The sequence below is a fragment of the Geotrypetes seraphini genome, chromosome 11 (assembly GCF_902459505.1).
Source record: "Geotrypetes seraphini chromosome 11, aGeoSer1.1, whole genome shotgun sequence".
Lineage (NCBI taxonomy): Eukaryota > Metazoa > Chordata > Amphibia > Gymnophiona > Dermophiidae > Geotrypetes > Geotrypetes seraphini.
The window spans coordinates 47,323,480-47,351,061 of record NC_047094.1 but is presented as its reverse complement, the minus strand read 5'-3'; the positions used below and the strand labels follow the sequence as shown (position 1 = coordinate 47,351,061).

The 27,582-nt window shown below is 43.8% G+C and overlaps 2 protein-coding genes across 9 annotated transcripts in view; both read right to left on the bottom strand.

The window, feature by feature from the left end:
- The window catches only part of ROGDI (rogdi atypical leucine zipper), a 47,867-nt gene extending 35,689 nt beyond the window's left edge, over positions 1 to 12,178 (bottom strand). For both annotated transcript variants that reach the window (XR_004541094.1, XM_033963319.1), the window contains exon 1: positions 12,033 to 12,178. Coding sequence is in view for 1 of the 2 variants with exons in the window: in XM_033963319.1 (XP_033819210.1) it covers positions 12,033 to 12,071 (39 nt within the window). In the remaining variant the exon portion in view is untranslated. The remainder of the gene's footprint in view (positions 1 to 12,032) is intronic.
- A 7,628-nt stretch (positions 12,179 to 19,806) lies between these two features.
- The window catches only part of GLYR1 (glyoxylate reductase 1 homolog), a 104,929-nt gene continuing 97,153 nt past the window's right edge, over positions 19,807 to 27,582 (bottom strand). For all 7 annotated transcript variants that reach the window (XM_033963847.1, XM_033963844.1, XM_033963842.1 and 4 more), the window contains 2 exons: positions 27,326 to 27,450; positions 19,807 to 22,553 (listed from right to left, as the gene is read on the bottom strand). In XM_033963847.1, the coding sequence (XP_033819738.1) occupies positions 22,479 to 22,553; positions 27,326 to 27,450 (200 nt within the window). In that variant the 3' untranslated portion in view covers positions 19,807 to 22,478. The remainder of the gene's footprint in view (positions 22,554 to 27,325; positions 27,451 to 27,582) is intronic.

Here is a 27,582-nt window from a genome sequence, read left to right as displayed (position 1 = left end):
CAAACTGTTCAAAGTTGTTAAAATGCATGAAGACTGTGAAAAACCGCAGGAAGACCTTGGGAAATTAAAAGACTGGGTGTCCAAATGGCAGATGAAATTCAATGTAGACAAATGCAAAGTGATGCACATTGGGAAGAATGATCCAAATCAGTTATCGGATGCTAGGGACCACCTTGGGGGTCAGCGCTCAAGGAAAGGATCTGGGTGTCATTGTAGATAATACGTTGAAGCCTTCTGCCCAATGTGCAGTGGCGGCCAAGAAGGCAAGCAGGATGCTAGGAATTATTAGAAAGAGATGGTTAACAAGATTAAGAATGTTATAATGCCTCTGCATCGCTCAATGATGCAACCTCACCTTGAGTATTGCGTTCAGTTCTGGTCTCCTCATCTCAAAAAAGGCTAGAAAAAGTTCAAAGAGAGTCTAAGATGATAAAGGGGATGGAACTCCTCTCGTATGTGGAATCTCTTTGGTGGAACCTTTTTTTTTTGTTTTCTGTTCAGGTAATTAACTTATAAACCCCCTCTTTTACTAAGGCTGACGTGTCCATTATATTATATGGACGAACCCTTCTTCCAAAGCCTTCCATCCCCATGGGAGTCCCGTTGGCTAGAGGGGGGTCCCTGTGGGAGCCCCGTGGGTTAGGGGGGATTCCTGCGATCCACGTTCCCGTGCAGACCTCTAGTAAGGACCTTGTGTTTAATGTACAACATTGTGTCCATCTGGTAGTGCTATAGACATAATAAATAATAGTAGTAGTAATTTGCTCTCCCTACCCTAGCCACAATAAAGTAGGGTAAGAATATTTTTGGATCATCAGCAGTGCATGCTACCATAGGTTTGAAATATTCCTGGTGCTGGTTAATTTCTCTAAGCTTAGCAGGCATTTTATTGTCACTGTAAAAAGCAAAACATAGTAAAATGACAGCAGATGAAAACCTGTATTGTCTATCCAGTCTGCCCAGCAAAACAGCCGGTGTAGAAACTGCTGCTCCATGCAGGTTACACCCTTCTATGTCCTGTTTAAAGCGTGAAGGTCATTTAAGTTTTACTTTGATTCCATTCCATATAGAGATCTTCTGTGTTTATCCAATGCATTTTTGAATTCTGCCACTGTTATTGGTTCCCCCCCCCCCCCCCCACTTCCACATTTAGTCTTACGAAACCTCACTTTTATTGCCTGCAATACATTAAATCAAGATTGCAAAATTTGGGATGGCAAATGTAGGTAACAAATTCTATTACTCTCCTCCTAATACTGACTGAGTGTCATTCCGGATGGACAGGTAATATTCCCATGCTCACAAGTCTTGCAGAAGGAATCCACTCCTTCCATGCTTTTGAATGCCTCCTCCTTCACCAGAGGGCTCTACTGCCCCCTTCAGTTTGTACCAAAGCAGGCGATAGTCCCATAAAGAAAAACATGTGAAGGAGGAACATGGGGAAACTCCCCGCACTACAACTCTGTCTGCTCTGAAATTATAACAAACATGTATTACCATTGAACAGAGAAACAAATCACGCAAACAGAAACATTTAAGGAGTTCAAATAACAACCCAATGTGTTTTAGCAATAGATTATTCTTTATACCCTTAAGGTCTGTCTGACATCCAAATTTCAGGAGATAACTGACAGGGTGTGGGTCCAGAATGACATACCTTTCTACTAGAAAAAGATATTAGCAAGGTAAGAAACTACACTTCTCCCTCCGTATTCGCGGTTTCGATTATTCACGGTTTTTAGCTTGCTGGCTCCTCCCCCCAATTACATCAGCTTGCATAGAGAAATCGCTGATTCCAAGCGTTTACAGAGAAAATCGCCGATTCCTGGCACATCCTTCACTATGTTTTACCTCTCCTTCAGGAACAGGCCAGGTCTCCTACCATGTTATTCGTGGTTTCACCATATTCACAATGGTTTTTAATAGAAAACAGCGAATAACATATGAAAAAGTTATTTGCGGTTTTTCTATATTCGCAGGTCTGTTAATCCCCTATCACAGCGAATATAGAGGGAGAAGTGTAATTTCTTTTTCTACTGCAATAGGCGCGTCATTCTGGATGGACGGGACGTACAAAAGCAGTTCCAGAAATCTAGGGAAGGACCACCACACTGGCTCATAACACTAAGGATCCAAAGATGGAGTCCTCCCTCCTCACGACATCCACTCTGTAAAACTTGGACATGTATGTAGAGTGGACCAAGTCGCTACCCTACTAATCTCATTGGGAGAAACTGCCCGAGCTTCCACATACTCTGCGAGCCGTTCCCCTATCTTCATGGGAACGGTTCAGAACCTGGCGTTATTGTACTTTCTTGGAGGTTGGAGCAGAATAAGAACTGGAGGCTTGGCTCCTCCTGGGATCTGAGAATCTCTGTCCAGCTCCCTGGAAAGATCTCTGAGAGGAAGCTCCATCTGAGTACTGTCGAAAGAGCCTGAAGCCATGAAAGTTAGACCACCCGGAGCCTCTAGAGCAGGGCTGCCCAAGTCCGGTCCTTGAGATCTACTGGCAGGACAGGTTTTCTGGATATCCACAATGAACATGTATGAGAGAGATTTGCATACCAAGAAGGCAGTGCAGGCAAATCTCTCTCATGCATATTCATTGCAGATATCTAGAAAACTTGACTTGCCAGTAGATCTCAAGGACCGGACTTGGGCAGCCCTGCTCTAGAGGCTTGCGATCTGCTGTCAGGTAGAGATTTTAGCTTACAATCTGCCATGCTGGTCATGAGATCATCCAGTCCCTTTCCAAATATTCGTCCCTTGAAAGGAAGCCTGCTGAGGGTAGCCTTGGAGGAGGAATCATTAGCTCATTGTCTGATCCAGAGCATTCTGCAGACTGAGACTGAATAAGCTGAAACTTTGCTCATGACTCTGATGAGGTTGTAGAGAACGTTGACTACTTAAGTCCACTCCTGCTAATAGGAGCTGGAGAAAAAGCTCACCATTGGCCAGCTTGACCCCCCTGCAACTGGTATGACAGGCACATGTCACAAAGAAAGCTGCAGCAGCTGCCTTGATTCCCAAGGCTAGTGCTTTGATGTCACATCCATTCTGCAATCCTGCATACCCTTTAATACCATGCCTTCCTCACTTGGTAGGGACATGCGTTTTGTTACCTGTGCTACCAAGGAATCTACCTTGGGCTGAGCAAACAGCTGCTGACTTCACTGCCATTGGATACAGCAAAGCTACTTTAAGGGAGCCTTCAAAAACATTCCAATGCTCCATGACTAATACACTGATGTTAGGATGCCAGGGAAACGAGGAAGACTGGGCTCTCAATCCACTCATTATAGAGCAGAGGGGACCTGAAGGGAGTCCAAGTTTAATTCCTGCAAAGAGTCTGCAATAATCTCAACCAGAGCTGAGGGTCTGAACAGCTGGCAGACCGTGAGGTCATCCTCATCACACACCAACCCCCAGGCACCTTGGTTCTCTGTTAAAACATAAAATATATGGGGTTACATTACATCCATATATCACACATTCCATTAAAATCCTTGACCAGGTCTTCCCAGCTCCTTCTGGTCATCCTCCGGGTCCTCCCTGGACTCCATCTCTCCAGGTCTTCTCCCGACTCCTCTCTCTGACCCCCTCCATTGGCTCATCAGGTCTTCAGCAGCTCCTGATGCTATTTACTAATCCTTCCACTAGTTACCACCACCCCAGCTGGTCCCTCGCCGGACGCTCCTTAGTACTCTGGCCAATGTTCCCAGTGTCTACCAGGCTGCCTCCTAGGAATCCGCTGATGGCTACTGGTGCCATTACCGGTCTCTTCACCGGTTGCCACTGTCCCAGCCAGTCCCTCCGCCAATCAGCTGTCAGTCCTTCCCCTTCAGCCTTGGACTCTTCTAACTTTTCCATTGCTCAGTCGTCTTATCCTGCACACATCTCCCAGTCCCTCAGTCAACTTATTGCAGACGCACACACTAAGGACTCTCCTTGTGGGGCTACCGCTAGTACCTCACTCCATGGCCTCTTAGGATTCTTCTTCACTGGTCCATCACCGGTCATCAAGCATGAGCCACTTCCTTGACTCCTGGATCTACTGGGTCCTCTGGCTACTCTCTGCAGAGATACAGCTTTGGTTCCCCAATACTGAAATTCCTGTCCTTTAATTTATTCATTGGGATTTATTAACCACTTTTTTTCATGAAGAAGTTCATCCAAAACGGTTTACAATACAGTCAAACCTCGGTTTGCGAGTAACGCAGTTTGCGAGTGTTTTGCAAGACGAGCAAAACATTTGCAAAATTTGTGACTCGCAAAACGAGCAGTCAAATACCTCCTTCCCGCTGGGAGTGTGTCCTTGTTGCGAAGTAACCGGATCTGAGGAGGTGCGTTCCTCCGGAGATGGGACGGTGCACGCGTTCGCTCGAGGCAGGGCTATTTCCGTGCAGCTTGCGCACCTGGTTAGATCTCCCGTACTTTACACATTTGGAGCTCCGGGAGGCGGGGTCAGCGTGTGCGTACAGGTTCGGCCAGTGCTGGTGGTGTTTACGTAGATGGTGCACCTTAATTCCTTAGTAAAAAAATGCTTTTTCAATCTTCACATGTTAAGGAAAGTGAGATCCTGCTTCCATCATCATCACTTTGCTGTCCTCGTACAATCCATCATTCTTTCCACACTGGATTACTGTAACTCCATCTACATAAGCCTGACAAAGAAAAGCCTTCATAGACTCCAGCGGATCCAGAACACTGCGGCTAAACTAATCTTCGTAAAAAGCAAATTTGACCACGTCTCCCTGCTTCTGTCTAAGCTTCACTGGCTCCCAGTAATCCTTAGGGTTCATTACAAATTCGCCTGCCTAACCTTCAAGTCTCTACACGGTATCCTGCCTCCCCTTTTTCCAATATCCTGGAACTCCTCTAATCCCAACACCACCAGATCCACTCAAAAATTCAAACTATCCTTCCCCTCTTTAAAAGGCATATCCCATGCAGGAAAAGTAGGGACTTCCCTCTTCTTCAGGATCACCGAACTCTGGAACAGCTTTACTACTCCGCTTCGGAGCCTGACCTCCCTCCAACTCTTCCGAAAACATTTGAAAACTTGGCTTTTCTCTAAAATGCAATGACCCCTCCCTCATCGATATACGAAGTCCCTCTAAACTTCTCTTTCTAAGTCCTTTTACTTTTCATTGTAGTTCCTTTCTATACCAACTCCTGTAAACCGTGCCGAGCTCTACTTCTGAGGAGATGATGCGGTATACAAACTTAAGGTTTAGTTTAGTTTAGTGTACAGGTCCGGTGGTGTTTACGTTCCTGCAGGGAACTGGAACGCTGCAGAGCCTGGGAAAGCAGGGCGAATACCGCCTGCGGATTCACCGCTTCTGCTCCACAGTGCCACGCCTGCCCCTGCAGCTGTACCGAGCCCAGCTCCGGACGCAACAGTGGCTGCTAAGACAGGAGCAGCAGTACCAGGGAGCCACCCAGGCTGTGGTTCTTTTCCTCTTCCTCCTCCTCTGGCGGCTCAGCGTCTTTCTCCTTTTTTATTTTATTCAGGTACATTAGTTTTGGGGTTATTTTATTCTGTACATTAGTTTTGGGGTTGTGGGACGAATCATCTGGGCTTCCATTATTTCCTATGGGGAAGTAAGCTTTGATATACGAGTGCTTTGGATTGCGAGCATGCTTCTGGAAAGAATTATGCTCGCAAACTAAGGTACCATTGTACATTGAATAGTAATCAGGTACTCTGAAATATTTTCCCTACCTGTCCCAGCAGCCTCACAATCTAACTGTGGTTACTGGGGCAATGGAGGGTGAACAGAAAGCAATAACAATACACACTTTGTCCATGATCACTTGCCCTTGATATTTTTGATTTGTCCTTCATAACTTAAAAGAATCTTTCCAGTGTTCAATAAATATCACATGTTGGGAGGGGGGGGAGGAGAGGGAAGCTAACTTGTTCTAGGCTATAGCACCTATGATTTCATAAAAAGGTTTGAAAACTTTTTTGGGAGGGGTAAGTCCTGTCACAACTACACTAGAAAATTATTTCCACTGCAGTAGCTCATGTTCTGAAACACTATGAGGGCCATTGTCAATAAAACGTCTAAGTTAGATTTGGGATGTTTCCCGCAAGACGTCCAAAGTCAAGAGGCATTGAAATGGGCATTTTCAAAACCGTCAATACCACAAGACGTCCACATACAATCTATCTAATGTACCTGGGGCAATGAGGGGATTAAGTGACTTGCCCAGGGTCACAAGGAGCAGCGTGGGTTTAAACCCACAACCCCAGGGTGCTGAAGCTGTAGCTTTAACCACTGTGATACACTCTCCCCACAACTTATCAGTTATGCAGTATAGAAATGACTTCTTCTCATCATAACCCCCTTCAAATGTATGGTGAGCCCTCAAAATCTACCATACCCACCTGTCTACCACCCCAATAGCCTTTATGGCTGCAGGTGGCACATACCATATATACTGAAAGATTCGGGGGCCAAAAAAAAAGGTCTAAAAATGGGAGTTGCATAGAGAGATGTGGAAAAAGCTTAATATCATAGCTGATCTACTTTGATTTTTCCAGGCCTGCTCTAATTTCCCCCAGAAATCTCTCTGCAACAACCATTTTTCTTTTAAACTCCAAGGCCGAAGAACAGGCACAGATCTGACACCCCCTTGGTTATTGAAGCTGAGATAATTGGGGAAGGGAGTGTGTTACTTGCTCTAGTTATCAACAAGATAAGGACTGAGCACTGAATCAAGATTGTGAAAAAGAGACAAAGGCCTTTTTTCTTCTCTACTTTTCTTTTCTCCTCTTTGAAGCTTGGTCCTGACTAACTACTCATATTTCTCTTTATAATTAGCTGCTGATAATAAATAAGACTAACTTAGACTTCTTGGGACCAATTCTATGATTGTAGGCAGCAGCAGACATCCTAGCGCTGTCTAACCAGCCAATTGGGACGCATATTTTCTAAAAAAACAAACAAACAAAAAAAAAAACCCAACCCTGGAGGTGCCTAGGGATGCTTAAGCTTGCCCAAGGCTGGGTGTGGTTTTGCCTGGAAGTGGCACCTGAAATATAGGCTAACAAAAAGCTGGTCTACATTTCAAATAGACGTGGCCGCTGAGCTGATCACTGCAAGGAAATCCCCCATGAAGTTGGCCAGCAGGAGGTTTACCCACTCCCTCTCGCCGCCATCTTTGAACCCCCCGACACTATCTGTGGTAGGAGGGATGCCCACTCCCTCCTGCTGCCGGCCCTGTTGATCCCCCAAACCCCTGACACTCCTCAACACCCACAATACACCCCAACACCCATCCAACATCCTCCAATACACCCTGACACTCCTTCACACCCCAACATCTCCCCTGACACCTCCTGAACCCCCATTCCCATAACCTTAGGAGATGGTCGGCAAGAGGGATGCTTTCGCCCTTCTGCCGGCAGACCCGCCTCTTCCAAAATGGTGGGCCTTCCCCTTCCTGGTGCATTCTGGGATGCACAGTGGAGGGGCCTAAGGCTCCGATTTGCCCAGGAGCCTAAAGATCATGGGTAGGGTAAAACTAGACATTCGGAACATAACATAATAAGCAAGAAATCTTTAGTGCCCAAACTCCTCTGCTTGCCTATCACTATAGATGAGGCACTATAATAAACTATTACTGTATCAGGTTGTGAGGGGCCCAGTTTAACTCCCTAAAAAAAGTCCCAACATCCCAACCAGGTCGTGCATGTGCAAGACTGGAGGGTTAGGACTTCGATGGGAAGCTAGGACTTAAATGGGAAACCAGGGTGGCAAGGGGACCCCCTCTGTGGATTCAGACAGGTCTTGACCTGTTTGGGCCGCCGCGGGAGCGGGCTGCTGGGCAGGATGGACCTGTGGTCTGACCCGGCGGAGGCACTGCTTATGTTCTTATCTTATTTCTGTTCTGTTTGTGCTTTTTCCTGACAAGACACATCACACAATGAGGTCAAAGAAAGAGAAAGGGGCCACCTGGACAATAAGGAGATGTGAATAGCCAAAAGTCAATCATTGCTTTCCAATTAGGATGCCCAATTTACATTTGTTGGCAATGACATAATCCAGATGAGCAACTAGGACATGAAAGACATGGGAGAAACAAAAAAAGATTAAGAAATACAAAGAGAAGGTTTATTATCTGACCCCAAGGTCATATAAGCCAATGAATATGCAACAAAACACTATAAAGACTGGGCTCTGTATCCAGCAAATTTGACTGTTCCCATTCTAATTTCAGGGTTGTTGTTTTTTTACCTAACAGGAGGACAGATTCCCAAATGTTCTCACTGTCCTTCGCTGTGTTAGTGACTTTAAAGAAGTGTGTGTTATTTGTGCTAGTTTTCCTTCATGCTTTGTGTGGGTGTGGCAATGCCCTCCCAGGAGAAACTCTGTTCTCCTATCTTAAGAGAATGCTTTCTCCTATGCTTCTGTCTCTGTCTGTTATTTTGTAATAACTTTCCAGAAAAGATTTGTATGTGATGTGCTATATTAGTGAATGCTATAGTTCAGTTCTTTTTTTGTATAATCTTTTTTTTACTTGTGTGTGTGTGTGTGTATAAACTAATCAGAACAATAAAGATTAAAGGGAAATATAACCATGCATACCGTGGTGTGAGTTTATTTCTTGGCCACTGGGTGTGTCAGGGATAAGTGTGGGAGATAAGAGACAGGCTCTAAGACTCCTTTGCGTATTTTGGAGTTTGTACCAGTCTCCTACAGGGTCTCTGTTTATATTCAAGTAATCCAGCTGTGCACTCCCCCTGCCCCCCTCCAGGACATGTTGCAGGCCTCCCCTGGGCCTGTCTTGAGCCCTGGTCCAACGATGAGCCAGGTCCAGGAGCGAGCCTTTCCGTCTCCTGACCCAGTCGGCTCTGCACCACCCCACCTCCCTCCCGCCTCCTGGACCTGTGAGATTGCAGCGGGAACTTGTGGCAGCCATTTTCTTTAGTGACTCTGCACAGGGCAGGAGCATAGGAGGATTGCTCCTGTCCCAGTTCACTGCTGAACCACCATAATGTGAAAGGTATGCCTTTGCAGGGTCCAGGAGGCAGGAGGGAGGTGAGGTGGTGCAGATCCGGCTGGGACAGGAGACGGGAAAGCTCACTCCTGTTTCAGCTCATTGCTGGACCACCAGGGCTCAGGGGAGACATGCACAGGGCCTTAACACCAGTTACAGGAGAAGCAGCCTCCTGTCACTGATGTCAGGGCTTCTGCTTTTTAAACATGCACCATCTGTTCCATTAAAAAATCCCTCCCCCTTGCGCTAGCACCCCCAAGCTACCGTTCCCCCCCAAACCCCTCAAAAATGGCAGCAGGGATGCTCACTATGCCCACTCCCTTCTGCCATAAAGGCTCCTGCCCGCTCCCCTGAAAAAAATGGCAAGAGGGATGCCCACTGCCTCCTGCCATGAAGGCATCCGCCCACTCACCCCCTCCTGAAAAAAATGGCAGGAGGGATGCCCACTATGCCCACTCCCTCCTGCCATGAAGGCTCCTGCCCACTCCCCTGAAAAAAATGGCAAGAGGGATGCCCACTGCCTCCTGCCATGAAGGCATCCGCCCACTCACCCCCTCCTGAGAAAATGGCATGAGGGATGGCCACTATGCTCACTCCCTCCTGCCACGAAGGCTCCTGCCTGCTCCCCTGAAAAAAATGGCAAGAGGGATGCCCACTGCCTCCTGCATGAAGGTGCCCGCCCACTCAGCCCCTCCTGTAAAAATGGCAGGAGGGATGCCCCCTCCCTGTCCCACTGCCCGTACTTTTTAGTTGTGAGCAGGAGCTACCGAAAACACCTCCTGCTCCTCCTCTGGTTGCTATGCTACTGGGCCTTAGGCCCCACCCCGGTGCATCATGTGATGCAAGGGGAGGGGCCTAAGGTCCTGATTGGCTCAGATGCCTCAGGCTCCGCCTTCCTAAGGATGGATTGCTTTATTTAGATTTTTTTTTGGGGGGGAGGGGTTCAGTGACCACTGGGGTAGTGTGTGTAAGGGGGGGAGGGGGGTTTTCATATATGAATCCCTCCAGTGGTCATGTGGTCAGTTTGGGTACCTTTTTGGCACTTAGATGCTTTTAAAACAGATCTAGCTCAAAACATCTAAGTTCCTTCAGGGATATCTTGGTAAAGATTTGATTATTACCGCAAGATGTCCAAGTCTAAGCCCACCCAAATGCTGCCCAGAACACGCCTCCCTTTAGTTCTGGATGCACAGTGGCCAGGACTCCTCACAAGACATCCAGAAAGACAGTTTTGAAAATCGGCACTTGGATGTTTGGGCGAGAAAAATGTCCAAGTGCCAATTTATACCGTTTTTTTGGATATGAACATCTTAATGTTTTGAAAATGCCTATCGATAGATAGATATGAATAGACAACACATTATCTTTGGTATACTATGAGATTCCAAAGAACCATGAATGCTTTCAGTAGTACAGAGAGCATCAATTACGCTGCACAAAACCAGACAGCACTCGCTAATACCCAACTTCACCTCCAGAATGAGGCTGTTTACTCTTTCAACACTCTAAAATCATCTATTCATGTTATTTCAAACTTCCAGCTCTTGGATAATACAATACAAAGTGGCAATTGGACTATCTGTTTCCAGCAGTCAGATCTTTAATTGTAATACCAACCAAGTGAAAACTTTGTGATTTAATCAAAGGCAGATCACCAACTGAAAGTCATTATTAGCACTAGAGAACTATCGAATGGCTTCTCTAAAATGAACTGATTTATATGCCCTTGTGCGTGGGCACCCCTCTAGTAGGATAATGCATAAGGTAAACTATTCTTGTTTATCCTGCAAAGGTTCTATGGATAGAGAGAGAACAGTGTTGACAATGAAGTACCTGTCTCCCAAATATGTGAAGAGTTCCATCCACTCCACTACATACCTACATAAACCATTTTGATTGCATCACAGACAGGTAGTATGTTAAATGCATGACCTATGCCCATATTTACAGTGGAAAGTCAAAACTTGACAAACTTGTGACAACAAATTTAGTCACAGATGGACTGAAGGAGTGTTGGTGTGGACCTGGATGACAAACTATGGACTGAGAATATGGCAAGCCACTAAACATGACCACAGTCACACCAATATTTTGCCCCACTGCCATCAGCAACAAATAAACTGGGGTTGGGTGGGTGGGGTAGAAGCTTGGTTTATTTGCCCCTCCTAAACACAGAGCTGCTCTGTTGACCCTGGAGACAACATTACAGTAAACTCATTTCCATATGAAGGGCAGAGAAGCAGGATGACAGGTTTGTTGTTTTCAAACATCTGCTGTTCATCTAATGAACTGCATATTTAAAGACAGAATACATTTAAATAAGATTTATATGGTTTATAATCAAATAGCTAATTGTGTTGATATTACAACAACTCATCAGTGATAAGCTTGATCCAAAAGGCAAGCATTTCAGCTTCACTTTGCGATTTTCTGATATTCAAAAAGGAGGATGCCATACACTTCTATGGAAGAGGACGAGGACCATTTAAGATATTCATTATATAGAAAGCAAACTGGAGCATAACCTTCCCAGTTTCTTAATTTCCGAGAAGACATACTGTGCGTGTGACCTTAGCAAAACAGTAATAACAATAAGTCAAGAAGCTGCAGGATAATCGAGGCAGACCCCAGGAAGAGTCACTAGCAGGACCACAACATACAGAAGATCGTAGACGAACAGTTCAGCCAAAACGACCGCAATGGCCATGCTCACGCTTTAACACAGTTAAGAATCATGAACCGCGCAACAGCTCCTTGATAACGAAGCAGCAAAATTTTACATGTATAGGGATCATGCAATATATATATATATATTTTCAATTCCTTCTACCAGACACATCAGCATCATCCTGAATTCAGAGGCAATTACAGTTCTGGCTCAGTGACCATGGGTCCAATGTATTTATTGCACCACATTTACTATTTCCCCCCCCCCCCCCCAAATCCCCGGAACGTCACAGCGTCGCGAGCCGTCCTAAGCAGCAAGTAGACGGGAGATCTACGCCAGCGCGCCCAGCACTCACCAGCACCTTCCTCTCAGCACCGCTTGCTGTTGCCGCCATCACCCCAAGTAGCTACAGATACTGGCTAAACGACCACCTATCCACCCACTGTAACCCCGCAGCGGCGGCAATGAGCGCTCATTGGCTCAGCCACTCCCCCCTTCCCACGCAGCCCCCCTCCCAATTAGACTGCAACGCCCTCTTCAGCCCGACACGCCTCCCTGAGTGCAGTAAAGTGGGCATGCGCTGACTGGGGACCATGTGATCATGCCTAGACTCTCCTATAGGTCAGCATAGTTTGCACTCGATGGCATAATGCACGGTTGTGTGCTCTTTGCATGATCTGCGGACAATGCTGCTGCAGAATTGGTTTGGTTTGGCCAATGTGTTAAAATATCCTAAAGCGATGTTAGTGTCCTCTATTTTCTGGGTTAAATTGTTTATGTATGGCGCTAAAATAATAGCATGTTACACTCCGCAATAAAAGGGAATATAAGTATTCTTTTTTGCCTGAGAATGCTATTAATGATTGTCCAACTTCATTACCAGGATCTTTAGGAGAATGACATGTGAAAAAAAATTTGTTCCCGTCCCCGCAAACCATCTGATCCAATCCACACAAGTCTCCAATAGTTTTATACTGAACTTATTTTATTAAAGTATAAGGGAAAAAAATGCTTGAGTACCTGACTAAATTCATGTAAACTGTTCTGCACTCTCCTATGAGTACGGTATAGAAAAACAAAAATAATATTCTACAATTGTCATTTATAAATCAGAGTTCGGGCTGCTAAACTAGAGGAAGAGATCTTCCTCTTGTTTATAAACGTTTTATCAACACAGCTACAATGCTACTTTATCCTAAAGCAACAACAAAAAAAAAATAAATAATAGAAATTTTTTCCTACCTTTGTTGTCTGGTTTCTGTTTTCCTCATCTCGTCATTCTCTTCCTTCCATCCACTGTCTGCTCTGCCTCTTCCATATAGCATCTGCTCTATTTCTATGTCTCTCCCAGAAACTGTCTGCCACACCCTGCAATCTCTCCCTCCCTCTCCCCCAGCACCCATCTCCTCTCCGCTCCCCCCATGGTCTGGCATCTCTCCCTCCTTCCCCCAGGTGGTTTTTAGCATCTCTTGCCTCCTTTCCTTCCTTCAGATCAGGTATCTGTCTCCTCCCCTCACCCAATGCTCTGGCATCTCTCCCTTTCCCTTCCTTTTCTGCTCTTCCTTCTCAATTTTTCTATCTCGTCTACTTCCTTAGCTTCCAGCCCTCAATTTCCCTTTCATTGTGTCTACCTACAGCTTGCCACCTTTCCCTCACCCTTTCCAGTATCTCACTAACTCTATCCTCTTCCCCCAATCCAGCATGCCTTTTTTTCTTTATCCCTTCCTTCCATCCAGTATGTGCTCTCCAATCTCTCGCCTTCCCACTTCCCTTCAGCATCTGTTCCTCTCTCCTCCCCACATCCATGCAGTGTCTGTTCCACTATCCCCTCCACTGTCTGTTAGCCTCTCCCCTTCCAGCTTCCATCCACCATCTGCTCCTTCTTCTCCACTTTCCTTTGACATCTTCTCCCTTCTCTCTATACTTCCTTCCAGCATCTGTATACACCTCTCTCTCGCTCTCTCTCTTCCCCATTGCCCATCAGCATCTGTTCCTCTCTCCCCTCCCCTTCAGTGCCATTCAACCTCTTCCGCTCATCGGACCATCTCCTTCCCTTCCCGTCACCCTTGCAGGCGCTTTTGAGAAGCGAGGTTGTCTCTCCGAGCAGCCTGCTAGACTTTAAACTCTTTCGAGTAGGGACTGTCTCGTGTGTGTGTTTAATGAACAGCACGGTGTGGGTCTAGTAGCACTATAGAAATGATATGTAATAGTAGTGATAGTGGGATAGCAGTGGAGGAGGATCAAGTAAGACCTTGACTTTATCCTTTTTCTGGAGTTGAGACTCCTGTCCTGTCTGTGTCATCAAAAAATATGTTTGAAAAATAAACATAGGAGATAACTACCAATGCCAATATTGGTAGAGTTTGCCTCCTGTCATCAACGGACTTGCTCTCTTAAAGAAAAGAAAATCAAAATATGACTATGAGGAAGGTTCTGGAGCTGTTTGAGAAATATCCCCTAAAGGGACAGACTTGGAAGCCCCTCAACTAGGAAAGAGGGGCATCACGCAGAGGTGCTTGAGGATACTTCAAACAGGAAATAAAAATATCCACAGACTAACCCAGAGAGTGAAATACTGAGATTAAAACAAAATTATTCCCAGCGGTGAAATAGATATATAAAAAATACAAGCAGAAATACTTGGACAAGTTATTCAGTCAAATAAACCACTTTCAAAGTTTCCATAATGCCAAATTGCCTATGCATTAAAAGAAGGAAAATAAAATGAGATATTCAGAGGGATTGAAGGGACCAGACAGAAAGACCCAGCCATACTGGAGGAAGAATAAATTTATTACCAAGCACCTAGTAACCATCATCTGTGGACAATCTGAAACAGTCCAGTTCAAGGTCTCTAGATTCCCATCCATCAATAACCAGTCATCATAGCAATATATGAAAGTGTGTCAGTGCTAGGAGACAGAGATAACCAGAAACCAGATTCCCTGTCTCAAATACAAAAACAGTCGCAGCTTATTTTATGGAAATCACAGATTTGTAACATTATATAAGTACACCCAAGAAAATACATACATGGTTTGTAGTAATCTTATACTTAATTACCACATCTATTGTCTCTAGAATCAGACTGCCTATTACTAATGAGTGGTGTCCTCTAGCATCACCTATTCTGTGAGTAAACATTCCCGGTAGCACCTAGCACATGCTGCCTCTAGAATACAATAATAAATCACTAGACTCAGCAAAAACATGTGTTCAACATCTGCTTCTGTAAAGAACACTCCTTTGAGAAACACTGAATGCTAGCCTCTATAATCCGTAACAGCAGAAAACATGGATCTCCTTCACCCCCTCATTCTATAACAGATCACCTAAAGCAGGGTTGCCCAAAAGGTCGATCGCGATCGACCAGTCAATCACAAAGGCAATGCGAGTCGATCACGAGTCACATTGCCTTTGCATTCTCCAATGCCACAACAGGCCAGCAGCGACTTCAGAGGCGCTGGGCAAGCCAGCCTCGCATCCCCCCCCCCCCCCCGAACCGGAACTTCCTCTCCATCAAAATTGACGACAGGGGGAAAGCTGCTGGCCTCTTGCAGCATCAGGAAACTGAGAACTATGCGTCAGCAGTGGTTTGGTGGCCTGTTCCCAGACGTCGGCGGTGGCTTGGGAGCCTGTTTCCAAACGAAAGCCCCGGTGGTGGCTTGGGGAGAAAGAAAGGGGAAACAAAAAGACAGACAGGGAGACAGAATGAAAGGGGAGTAAGGAAACAGAAAGAAAGAAAGGGGGCAGGGAGACAGAAAGAAAGACAGCAGAGAGAACGAAAGTAAGAAATGGGGGCAGGGAGACAGAAAGAAAGAAAGGGGAGGGGCAGGGAGAGAGGAAGGAAAAGGGGGAGGGAATGGAGTGTGTAGGACGGCAGGGGGCAGGTAGGGAGCGAGGAAGAAAAAGTTGGACTCGTGGAAGGACAGAGATGTTGGTTGGGGGACTGGAATGAGGTCTGGAGGAGACGAAAGAGGCAGGAGGGAAAAAATATTGCATGCACAGTGAGAAGAAAATGTAACCACAGACTCATGAAATCACCAGACAACAAAGGTAGAAAAAATGATTTTATTTTAAATTTAGTGATCAAAATGTGTCCATTTTGATAATTTATATCTGCTGTCTATATTTTGCACTATGGCCCCCTTTTTACTAAACCGCAGTAGCGGATTTTAGCGCAGGGAGCCTATGAGCGTCGAGAGCAGCACAGAGCATTCAGCGCAGCTCCCTGCACTAACAACTGCTTTCGCAGTTTAGTAAAATGGGAGGGGGTATATTTGTCCATTTTTGTATAGTTGTTACTGAGGTGACATTGCGTATTTTAAAGTCATCTGCCTTGACCTCTTTGAACCACCCCCCCCCCCCACCAATATAAATGTTAATTAATATTTTCTCTGTGTACAGTGTGCTTTGTGTTTTTTAAAATTTTATTGTTGGTAGATCATTTTGACTCGGTCATTTTAAAAGTAGCTCGCAAGCCCAAAAAGTGTGGGCACCCCTGACCTAAAGTTAGACACCAATTATACATGTAAATTATAGAATACTAGTCATATACTCAGTGATGCTCTTTAGATGGAAGGGGGCTTTCACAGGAAACATTAATAGTCATAGGCATGTCTAATATTTATGCACATAACTTACAGAATACTCAAATTATAATGCTGACTTATGCTAGTATTTTATAACAATCTGGGCGCCCAGATGCTGTTCCAGAACAAATGCTTATCACGCTGTATCTTGGAGCCTAACTTTTGGCACCCTTTATAGTAACATAATATAAGAGTTGTCATACTAGGACAGACTGAAGGTCCATCAAGCTCAGTATCCTGTTTCCAACAGTGACCAATCCAGGTCACAAGTACCTGGCAAGATCCTAAGGAGAAAAAGAGATTTTATGCTCCCCACACCTTACTTTTAAAACCTGGTAGTCTAGTGGTGAAGCGGGGCGGGAGCGATCTTCCTACACTCCTGCCCCAAGCAGACCTGGAATCAAAAATGGCTGCCGTGAGTTCCTGTCGTCTTGCAAGACTGCAGCGTAAACTCATGGCAGCCATGTGAGCAAGAATAGTGAGTGTGTCTCTATGGAAAGTAGGTGGGGGTGTGGAAAATATGTATCACTAGCATTAAGCTAGGATTCTTCTGGAACTAGTAAGATCATTAACAACATATACTATGTATGACCCCTTTGCTGAGCATGCATTTTTATTGCCTTTCAGGAAAGGAAAATATTGCAATTCAATTATATTTGAGTAGTGGACCAACTTATAGCTCCAAATTTGTACTAATCATACAAATGGGTCAAGGGATGAAGGAGAGTAGCATGGAAATATAAATTAACCTATGGACCTGTGATAATGAATCTATTTTTATATATTCATGTTTAAGATGTCAAATTCCCTATATAAGGACTGGCTTCTGACCAGAATTTAGAATATACCTTGTTGGAAGATTCCACAAAGTGAAAGGAAAGCACAAGGGAGGACGTAGATGAAGCCCCCCCCCCCCTCCCCAATGAACCTGGTCACATCTTGATGATCAATAAGCGAACTAGCCCCTTGGCACGCTCGAAAACATAAAACACCTGAACCTTCAGGGAAGCTACCTTTGTCTAAACTCTCCTGCAGGAAAGCCAGAACCACTGAAATGGGAGTCTTCTCATGCTCCACCTGATCCCTAGCACACCACTGTTGAAAAGCATTCTAGCCCTTAGCATAAGAAGCCATAGTAGAGGGTTTCTTTGAGTACAGAAGAGTCGAGATAACTACCTTCATATAACCACACTTCATCAAGGCTGAGCGCTCAAGAGCCATGCTGTAAGACCAAAGCGCTGTGGTTTCTCCATGGGCACTGGACCCTGACTAAGAAGGTAACACTGAACAGGAAGCCAGACCTTTTCATCCTGCTGAAGATATACAAGATCCACATACCACGGGCAGTGAGGCCAATCCAGAGCTAGTAGTATCACCAGACTGGGATATCCAAGAAGTTGCAGATGAGCTGGAAAAAAGGCAGACAGCTTCTTAGAGTGGTCCAGGACCGAGGACTGAAGTGGAAGGAAGAGTATCCAGCTTAAGCTTTTTCAGAACATTAGTATTGAGAAAAGAAACAGAACTATGCTGAAAGAGCCAGAAAATCATAGGGTAATCCTCCAGATCCGGACTTGCAGGGCAACTGAGGTGACTAATACCAGCAATGATATCAGCTGGATCTACAACAGAAGCAGTATAAGGAGATCACAAAAGCATCGCTTCTGACTGGAAACTAGTACAATTGAGGTCCACCACAGCCAGACAAGAGGGCTCCTAAACAGGAAGCTGCGCATCTGGAATAACAGGCTGAATGCACTGGGTCCGTAGATAAAGCCTTCCAGAGAAGCCAAATAAATTCTGGTGAAAAGTCACAACCCGCATCCATGGCAGGGAGTGTTGACATTTTGTGCCAGAAGCTAGAAGGACTGCTGGATGAAATTATTTCCCGAAGTCATGGACCCAGGGCTCCCCAGCCCATGAGACCATGGAGGAGGCAAATTTTAAGTTCCTGCCCCCTCCCCCTGTGAGCTATGGCACGCGGTACACGGACGTTGATCTGGCGCAAATCCAGTGCAATCACTGCACAAATTCAATAGATCAGAGGTGTGGGAGTCCATCCCAAATGATTTTTTAAAATCAAATCAAGGGGTTTTTGAGGCAGAAAAAGTAGTTAGAAAAAATATCGATTCTAAAATCCATGATGGCTGCTGTAACAAATTAGCAGCAAAAAATAAAAAATAAATAAAAAAAAATCAAAAAATCAAATTTCCCAAAATAAAAAATAGCAATTTGGGGTCTGGGGAGATGGGGTACCTGAACCCTACCCACAGAAACTGTGAAAAACAGATTTTAAATCATGTTTTAAGCCACCCTTGGTTCCCATACGAAATAATGGAGTTACTTACACTGTCTGTAGTGCCTTTGCCTGTCAGTGATTTTCAGCAGCTGAATAGAGAAAAAGGACTTTTCTGCTTCAGAAACAGCTCCAAATGCACGGGAAGGAAGATCTTTGAATTACCAGACAGCCAGAGATTGACCCCAACCACCGCCCTCCCATGGATTCTCTGCCACGTAGTCAAGTTTGGGAAAGGCAGCCTGGGTCCTGAAACCTAGGTGGGTTTCTTTCCAGATGCATACAGTCTGTGCTAGAAACCTGTGGTGGAGTCACTGACCAGCAGACTTCCATGGAAAAGGACCCTGGACACTGAAAGAGGGTGGCACACACAGCAGGCTGGCTCCACAGATCCACCAAAATTTCTCTGTGAAGCTGCAGTTCGGCTCTGCTGGACTGCATCCTTTTTTTCTAACAGCGGACCACCGGGGAGGGGTCTCAAGGCACTGAAGCCATAGAGAAATGAACTCTAAGCGAAAAAATAAAAAACAGAAGCAAAGCAACAGAAACAGCTAAAGACTTTTATTCAGACTGCTTGCAGAATTGAACTTACTGATTCTCTCACTAGGGGGAGTGCAGCATGTCCTCAGAAAACATGTGAATTCTGAAATACCCAGACTGCGGGTTAGGAAGGATTGAACACCTAGGGTATGGAATCTAGAAGGGACATAACAGAACTACATTTAAGATGCGCATGTCCTCATATATCAATATATTAATAATAGTTAATTCAGAGCACAAGCTTGTGTTTATTTATTTACTGTTTCCACAGGGGGAGCCATGAACCAAGAAAGGGGAGAAAGTTTAACTACTGCTAAACAGTCACCCTTGTATTTCAGCCATGCTGCAGCTTTCTCTGCTAGCCCTCTCCAATTCATTTTCCCTGTGCTGAATTCTACTTGGTAGGTACAAAAATCTAGACAGGACGGGTTTCCCACAGAAATAAATGTTGCATACAATTCTTTACCCTCAAAGGAACAGTGGTATTGCTCTCTGTTCTGTATGTTTATACATTTCTGCTGCTCTTGTGAATATTTACTGTTAACTACCTAGAACTATGGAGAGCATCTATAAATTAATTGCTATGGATTTCTAGGAAGGGAAGTGGAGAGTATAATACATATACCAGTTGTAGGTGGTGCTGCTGCTGCCACCACTGCTGCTTTTGACTCATCATAGCCTAAATTCAAAGAGAACACATGACATACTCTTACCAAGAAAGGTTTTATTATTTTTTTTGCCAGTAGCTTAGTTAATTGCACAAAAAAATTTATTTTATTTTTTTCTTCACTGTTTTGCCATTAAACATTATCACACATTCTAATCTGAATGACAAACATTATAAACAAAAAGCCAAACCCTCCCCCCCCAAATAAAATAATTCACAACCTTAATTACTTTGAAAATCTGTCCAGCAAGAGTAAAAGTAAAACAAACCAACCAAGTTTTTTTCTTACAAGTCTCCCATATGGGTCACATCTTTAAAAAGGAAGGAGTTGAAAACAAGGTTTAAAAAAAAAAAAAGATAAAACAGAAAATTATCTTTAAAAGAAACTTTACAGAATCATCAATAACATTAAGACAAACATTGACAAACCAGCTTCAGTAAAGCATCTGTCTGAGTTCCCCAACCCTATCCCACCATTCCACATTCTACTTCTGGATCCATGCCAGAGCCCCCTCCCTAAATGTTTGGACTGACAAGACAGATCTGGTTTTGTGCTTGGAGGTGATGCACAAATGATAAACCTGAGAATCCACGGGAAAGATGGGATCCCTGGTTAGTGAAAATGATAACTCATGATGCTGGCCCTCAAGTGGAGGGAAAGGAGAAGATTTACCACACTAGCATCAGGGCATCTGTGGTCTAGTTGCAGGAAAAGTTCACATCTGTCAACAAGTCTGCATAGCCTCTACTCTGATTTGGAAACGGAACCATCTAAATCTACGGTACTTTTATCCTTAATTCAAAAATCTGGCTGTTAATGTGTGAATAAAATTCTTAGCACAAAAAAATAATGTATCTGTGTATTTATGAGTTGTAAGTATATCCTATCCCAGTTACCATCTTTTCTTCCCTCTAATTAAAATGCCTCCATTTTCTCTTTCATCAAGCAATGGATCACCAAGTTGAATAGTTTTGCTTTCATTTAAATTTTATCTTCTGGAACTTGACACCCTATTGTTTTCTGTTGAAAGAATACAGAAAGCCAAGCCACAGAACATATTTTATTTGCAAGCTAAAAATAATAAATAGGCTAAGCTAATTTCACTCTTGTAACCTGGAATCACATGACCCTCTTGCAGAAATATGTTGGGGAAAGATAAGAGGGCATAAAAATAAATTTGCCCAGTGACTTTTAAGTGATCACACAATCCCTGAAGGCAAATTCAAACTTGTATTCAGTAGCATGAACTGCTGAGAAAAAGAAAAGGTGATATTAAGTGTCCAGGAGTGGTTTCTTTTTATTTCCTTAATATGAAAAGGAAAATTGCAGCTTGAAAGTGGAAGCTCCCTACTCCCCTTTCCCAACATTTTAACATTCTCCTGTAAAATAAAGCCAGTGTGAAATACCTCAGTGCAAAAATGCATGCATCTCCTCCAGTTCTAGGTCTGAATTCAGAAAATATAAGGGAAAGAACAGAAGGGGGAAGGTACGTGCCTCGTTCCAGCATACTTGATTATACTGCAGCTAAATGGTTTTGGCCCAGATGTAAGTTTGTGCTTCTGAGCTTCAATCAATTACAAGAATCCAACTTTCTAATCCAGCTGGTGGGTGACAACCTTTCAATTAAGTCACTAGACGTCAGATGAAAATCACACAAGAGTTTCATCTGGCCCAGTTTAAAATATTGGCAAACCAATGTCCTATGAACTTAATATATGGTGTGTATTTTGTCTTCAAGAAGAATATGAGCTAACCCTATTCCAAATAGACTAAACAGCAAAGTCTACTAGGAACATATGCCATCCGAACCCTTTGAGGACAAAGGATGAATTCTTAATTTTCCTGTTTTTAGAGACAGTAGTAGCTGCTGAAGAGTTCTATCCCCTGTCCTCTACAAAAAAAAAAAATCCCTTTGTAATCCAAACATCCTCTTATAGGGATATTGGAAGAACTAGGATTTTTTTTTATGCCCACAGATGGCATATTTAAAAGCAATATTTTCAACACTCCAAGGGTGGGGTACCTAATAGACAATTTCCATAACAAGAGATAGCCTCAGTGACATACTATACATAGAACTCTCCTATCAGGCCTAGGGAGAGAGTAATAGTAATATCTCACTAAGCCTACAAATTGATTCTTGTTCCCCGTAGGTGACGTCTGGAAAATAGGGAATGTGGATACTTTTTCTGACAGCGTACCTTCACTTTTCTGACAGCATACCTTCATTTTCTAACAGCTTATTCTTCACTTTTGTTGCAGAATAAAAAGGAGACTTTTCAGTGGGATTCAGGTGAAAGCTGAATACAGCAAAGGGCTTTTTGTCTTGTGTCCTTGGTGAGCAGACATTTTATCAATGCAAAACAGTTCTGTGTATGACGACTGCCTTATTGAAACCACAGTAAAAAGAGCAAATCTTCATAACCAGCAGGTGACAAAGGAGGAGGGGACCACTCCTACAATCAGCCAAACTTCCACAGCCTTTAAAAAAAAAAAAAAATCAGTGCAGGGTTTACTGGCTGCTAGGATTTCATGATCCCTTACCCCCAGAACAAGGCAAGAGTCACTAGGCCAGCTGCTCATATGGCAGATTTGAACAAGTTTGTGTGTGTAAAGCAGGAGATGGAGAGAGACAGAGCTGGATCAGTCCAGAGTTAAAAACCCAGTAATATTAATTAGAAGAAAGAAGCTGGAGCGGGAAATGAGGCCTAGTGAATATAGGCCCTATATACAGCTGACATGTCGTTGTCTGATTGGTCCAATGCTTTTGCTCGTTTGTACACCTGAAAGAAATTGTAAAAGGAAAATCAATATGGAATATGTAACTCAAAACTTGTGTGTGAAGTGTCCTCTCATACCTGTTTTTTCCCCCACTGTCTGGATATGTCATCTGAAACTGCAAAACATGGTATTGTGCTTTTTCTTGGAAATGAGAGAAGAGCTCTTCCAGTCCTAACAGGCTGCATTCTCAACACCTCACAATATTCAGGTGACCAGGGCCCTTTACCCAGGTGTTCTCTCTTTGCTGGCTTCCCCTTAAACTAATGGTGTAAAGAGCCTCATTTACATTTTTCTGCTCAGCCTCCCCTCACTCTGGGCTGTCCTATAATTCCTCAGTTTGTATCATAACAGATGGTCAGCCCTAGAGAAGAAACATAACAGGGAGGGATACAGTGACTCTCCCCAAGAAACAAGTCTGGTCTGCTCATATCACTATATTTAACATGAAATAATAATGAACCATTAAAAACATTTAACAAGGTAGAACGAACAAGCCACCTACCTGAGTGCAACCAGCATTATCATGGAGCTCTGAAAGATACCCCCCCCCCCTTGTATCTTTAAAATAGGAGTGATCTCCTCTATCCTTGACCCTGCGGGATAGAGCAAAGAAACAAGATATCTAGTAATATGGACATTTGACAAGGCAGGATTCAAGAATGATATGTCTATTTACTAGAAAGAAGATTATCAAGATAAGTACCTAATCTTCTCTTCTAGTACAATAGGCATATCATTCTTGAACCTGTGGGATGTACCAAAGCAATTCCCAGAATATAGGGCAGGACAGAGGAGCCTGCTGAAAGTACTGATGATCTGAACACTGTATCCAATTTGGCTGCTAAATCCACCCAATAAAGCTTTGTGAAACTACGGAGGGAAGATTATGTGGCTCTCTACAAATTTCTTCAGGGGAAATTGCTCTAGACTGCCAAGGAGGATGCTACATTCCTAGTGGAATGTGCCTTTAAGGGCACAGGAGGTTGCTTTCTGCTGCAGATATAAACTGAAGAAATAGCCATACGAATCCAACTAGAAATGGTAGTTTTTGAAGCCAGTTGGCCTCAGAAGCCAGTATCCACCAGCACAAAGAGATGATCCAACGGTTGAAACTTATTCATCACTTCCAGATAACAAAGCAAAACACTGCGAACATCCAGCAATATCTGAACTTTGTCACTCTTTTTGGACCCCAAACCCAAAGGCATAAAAGCCAGCAATCATACTTCCTGGTTGACATGAAAACTGGAGACTACTTTTGTTAAAAAAGAAGGGACTGTCTGCAGTATTACTCCCATCTCTGAAAATCTGTGAGATAAAGCCTGTAGTTCTGACACCCGACATGCTGATGTGACCATCACTAAAAACGGTGTTTTGACTGTCAGGTCCATTAATGGCACTGTCTCCAAAAACTCATACAGAGCTCTAGTGAGAGCCCACAAAATAATAATAATAATAATAATTTTATTCTTGTATACCGCCATACCCAAAAAGTTCTAGGCGGTTCACATTCATTAATTAAGGTCCGCGGTGACCCACGGATTTACAAAATTTTAACAAAATTACAGGCAATGAAGAGGGGGGCGTGGGGAACTCTATAACTGAGATTTAGCAGAGGTAGCGGTAAGACAGAAGGTAGGGTTGGTAAGCGATAACGAGAGTGAGACCAAGTGTGGAGAGAGGGGGGGGAGGAGAGGGAGCAGAAGGAACGGGGGAGAGTGGGAAAGGGGAGAAGCAGGGGGCAAGGGGGATTAAAAGCCCTGTTTGCGGAAGAGGTGCGTTTTGAGAAGTTTTCTAAAACTAATATAATAATATATAATATTTTTATTCTTATATACCGCCATACCCAGCGAGTTCTAGGCGGTTTACATCAGTTAGATTAGGATCTGCATAGATAAGCATCAGAATTACAGCTTTAATCGAAGTAGACAGAGGATGTGTAAGGTAACGTGGGGAAGCCTGCTGGCTGAGGATAAAACATCGGACCAGATAAGGTAGTGTGGGGAAGCCTGCTGGCTGAGTATAAAGAATAAGGTAGCGTGGGTAAGAGGGGGCCTCGAGTTTCATTTGGGCAAGCCAAGGGTTCAGCTTAGCCACCTGGTAAGCAAAGGTTTTGTCGAGAAATCTATTGAAGTGACATAATGTTAGGGATGGGAAGACGAACAGCTGGAGTCTGCGGGATTTCTTGTTGGTGAGATTCAGAGTGAAATGCTCAAATGCTCAAAGACTCCATTTTGAAAAAGGTTGATATATAGGAGGATGAAGACATCAAATCTGGACACATCTGGGTGAGGCCGATGTCCTTTTATTAGTCTGGGATCTGAAGCATGAAAGACCCACTATCTGTATTTTGAGGAAGCCTCTCAACCCCTTCTTGAATGAATGCTAGAACCAAAGAAATCAGTGACGTGACTGGGTCTTCACTCTTCTCTGCACACCAGCCCTGGAAGCATTTCTAGGCCTTTGCATAGGCAGCCAAGATGGTCTGCTTCTTGGACTTTATAAAAGAGTGTTAATCACTACTTCTGAATAGCATTTGCATGCTAAGGCTGTGTGCTCAAGAACCATGCCATAAGACCAATGGATCCTCCAAAGCGATTGAACCCTGTGAAAGTAACTCTGAATGACTGGGTAGTCTGAGACCTTGGTCCGTCTTTAGACAGACCAGATTTGCATAGTTTCCAAGTTTTATTAAAATTTGATAAAAACATTTATAAAAATGTTCTAAGTGATTTACAGTAGTAATAAAATATTCTTTAGGACAAATAAACAACAGACATTACATATGTCAGACTTTAAGGGGAGGATAGAAGGCAGGAACTACAATTTAGATATGAAAGCACATAAAAGGGAAAAATATCAGGAAGGGAAATATCAGGAAGGGGTCAGGAATTAACTAAAAGTTAATTGGTGTATTCGTTTAGGCCCTGACTATAATTATAATGAAGAGAGTTAGTCTACCTAAGTATTCTTATTATCTTTCAAAAGTGTCTATATAAAGGAAGCATTTGAGGGAGCCTTTAAATTTCTTCAGGGTAGATTCTTCTCTAAGGTAAAGTGGTAGACGATTCCAAATTTGGGGAGCAGTAATCGAGAATATTTGAGTACGTCTTGTATTTATAACCTTTAATGAGGGGATGTCTAAGAGGTTTTGATTTGTGGATCCAAGCATCCTCAGAATTGCGTATGGAATTAGGAGCTTATCTAAGAAAGTTGGTAATTTTGATAGTTGAATTTAAAGGTTATGATGGCTATTTTATAGGTGATTCTGTGATGCCACAGATGCCTTGGCCAGTCTGGTGTGACAGGAACTACCAGACCCGGATGTGCCTTTCATTGGATATGGAAGGAACACATACAGAAGCCCTGCCTGTGACCATGGCTGCACCAGAGCATCCAGTCCAGCACTTCCTGGTTTGTATCTTTGACCCAAAAACCAAGCCATTTTCTTGTTGGCCACTGATGTCGTCAGGTCAAACATTTGGCACCCCCAATGACTCACAATGCTGTTTAACACTTCCTGAGATAGAGTCCATTCTCTGGGATCCAGAGTCTGCCAGCTGAGGAAATCCAAGCTTGCTTCTTCAGACTGCACCTCAGTCCTACCGGCCGGACTGAGACCTCAAACCCTCACTGGAACTCACACAAGAAGTCAGGGGAAAGAAACACAGTCAGCACCTGAACCTGCTGAAAAACTACCACAGGGCCACTCAGTCTGCACTCAAAACTCTCTGTGGACAAAACCTGGAGTGAGCCTTGCTCCCTAGGGAATGGTCCCTAAGATCCTGGACTGTTAATACAGGCTGGCCAAGCAGATGCCATGCAAAACAGGCTGCTTCCCTCAAGAGAGTCTGTGTCCTCTCACAGCCAGAGATGTCCCATAACAGGGATCCTCTGCAGCACTGAAAAGCCTCATAACTGGATAAAAACCCGAAAATAAAAAAAATAAGCACGAGCAGAACATACAGGCTCCTACCATCTTGTGTGTAGAGAGAAAAACTGAGGAATTATAGGACAGCCCCCAGATTGAGGTGAGGCAGAGCAGAAAAATATAAATGAGGTTCTCTACACCAGATCTCGCGATCAGATGTGCATAACTCAAAGGTTCAAGAATGATGTGCCTATTGCACTAGAAAAGGCAATTCATTGCTTGGCTCCTGTTTACTGCTTCTCTAACTTATTTACTGCTTGTCTAACTTTGGTTAGTTTTACTGCCTGTCTTTGTTCTCAAACTCAAAACTACTCAGCCTCCAATCTGCACTCATCCATGTGAACCGAAGACACCTTTGATTGTAACTTGTCTCTCTGCATCACACCTGTTATCTTTAATGCTTGTCTCCTTCCACAGGTTCTGCTTTGCCTCTCAGATTTACTGCTTTCCCTCGCTCCTATGCTGACTATGTATCCCAAGGCAACATCACTCACCTTCCTTTTCTTCTTCAATATTTTTTTTTCTTTTATACCAATTTATGTACTGCTGGAATAATTTTCTAACTGTACTTATTCAGAAATGCTCTGAAGTAAGGCCTTCATAAAAAGTCAAATAATTAAGTAGTACAATTTAAGCACATATTAATGCTTCTCTATAAGTGCCCTACCAAACAACTTGCATCACTAATATCAGACTCCCTGCTCATCCCAGCCAGAATTCTTCAAATGACATTCTGATAGTAATATGCAAGATCAACATACTCCCATCAGATTCAACTGGTTCTTTTTCTAGCCCCTCCCCTCTGAAACACAGGTCCCACTGGATGTTGTAAGGCTTGTTTACCTCATTGGCTGCAGCTGCCATTGGAGTTGGGTGGTTCACAGAGTCACCTAGTGCAATAGCTAATCGCAGATCCTTCTGGATGTATTTCAGATAGAAATCGGGCTTAAAGTTCCCCTGCAAAATGTCTAGGAATAAAACCAACAAAACTCACTTTCAGTAGTGCTGACAAGAAAACTTTAGAAGGAGCATGTGTAGCAGACATGGTTTCTGGAACAGAACAAAAATCCACTGTACCAGACTTCTGTCTCTTTCCTACT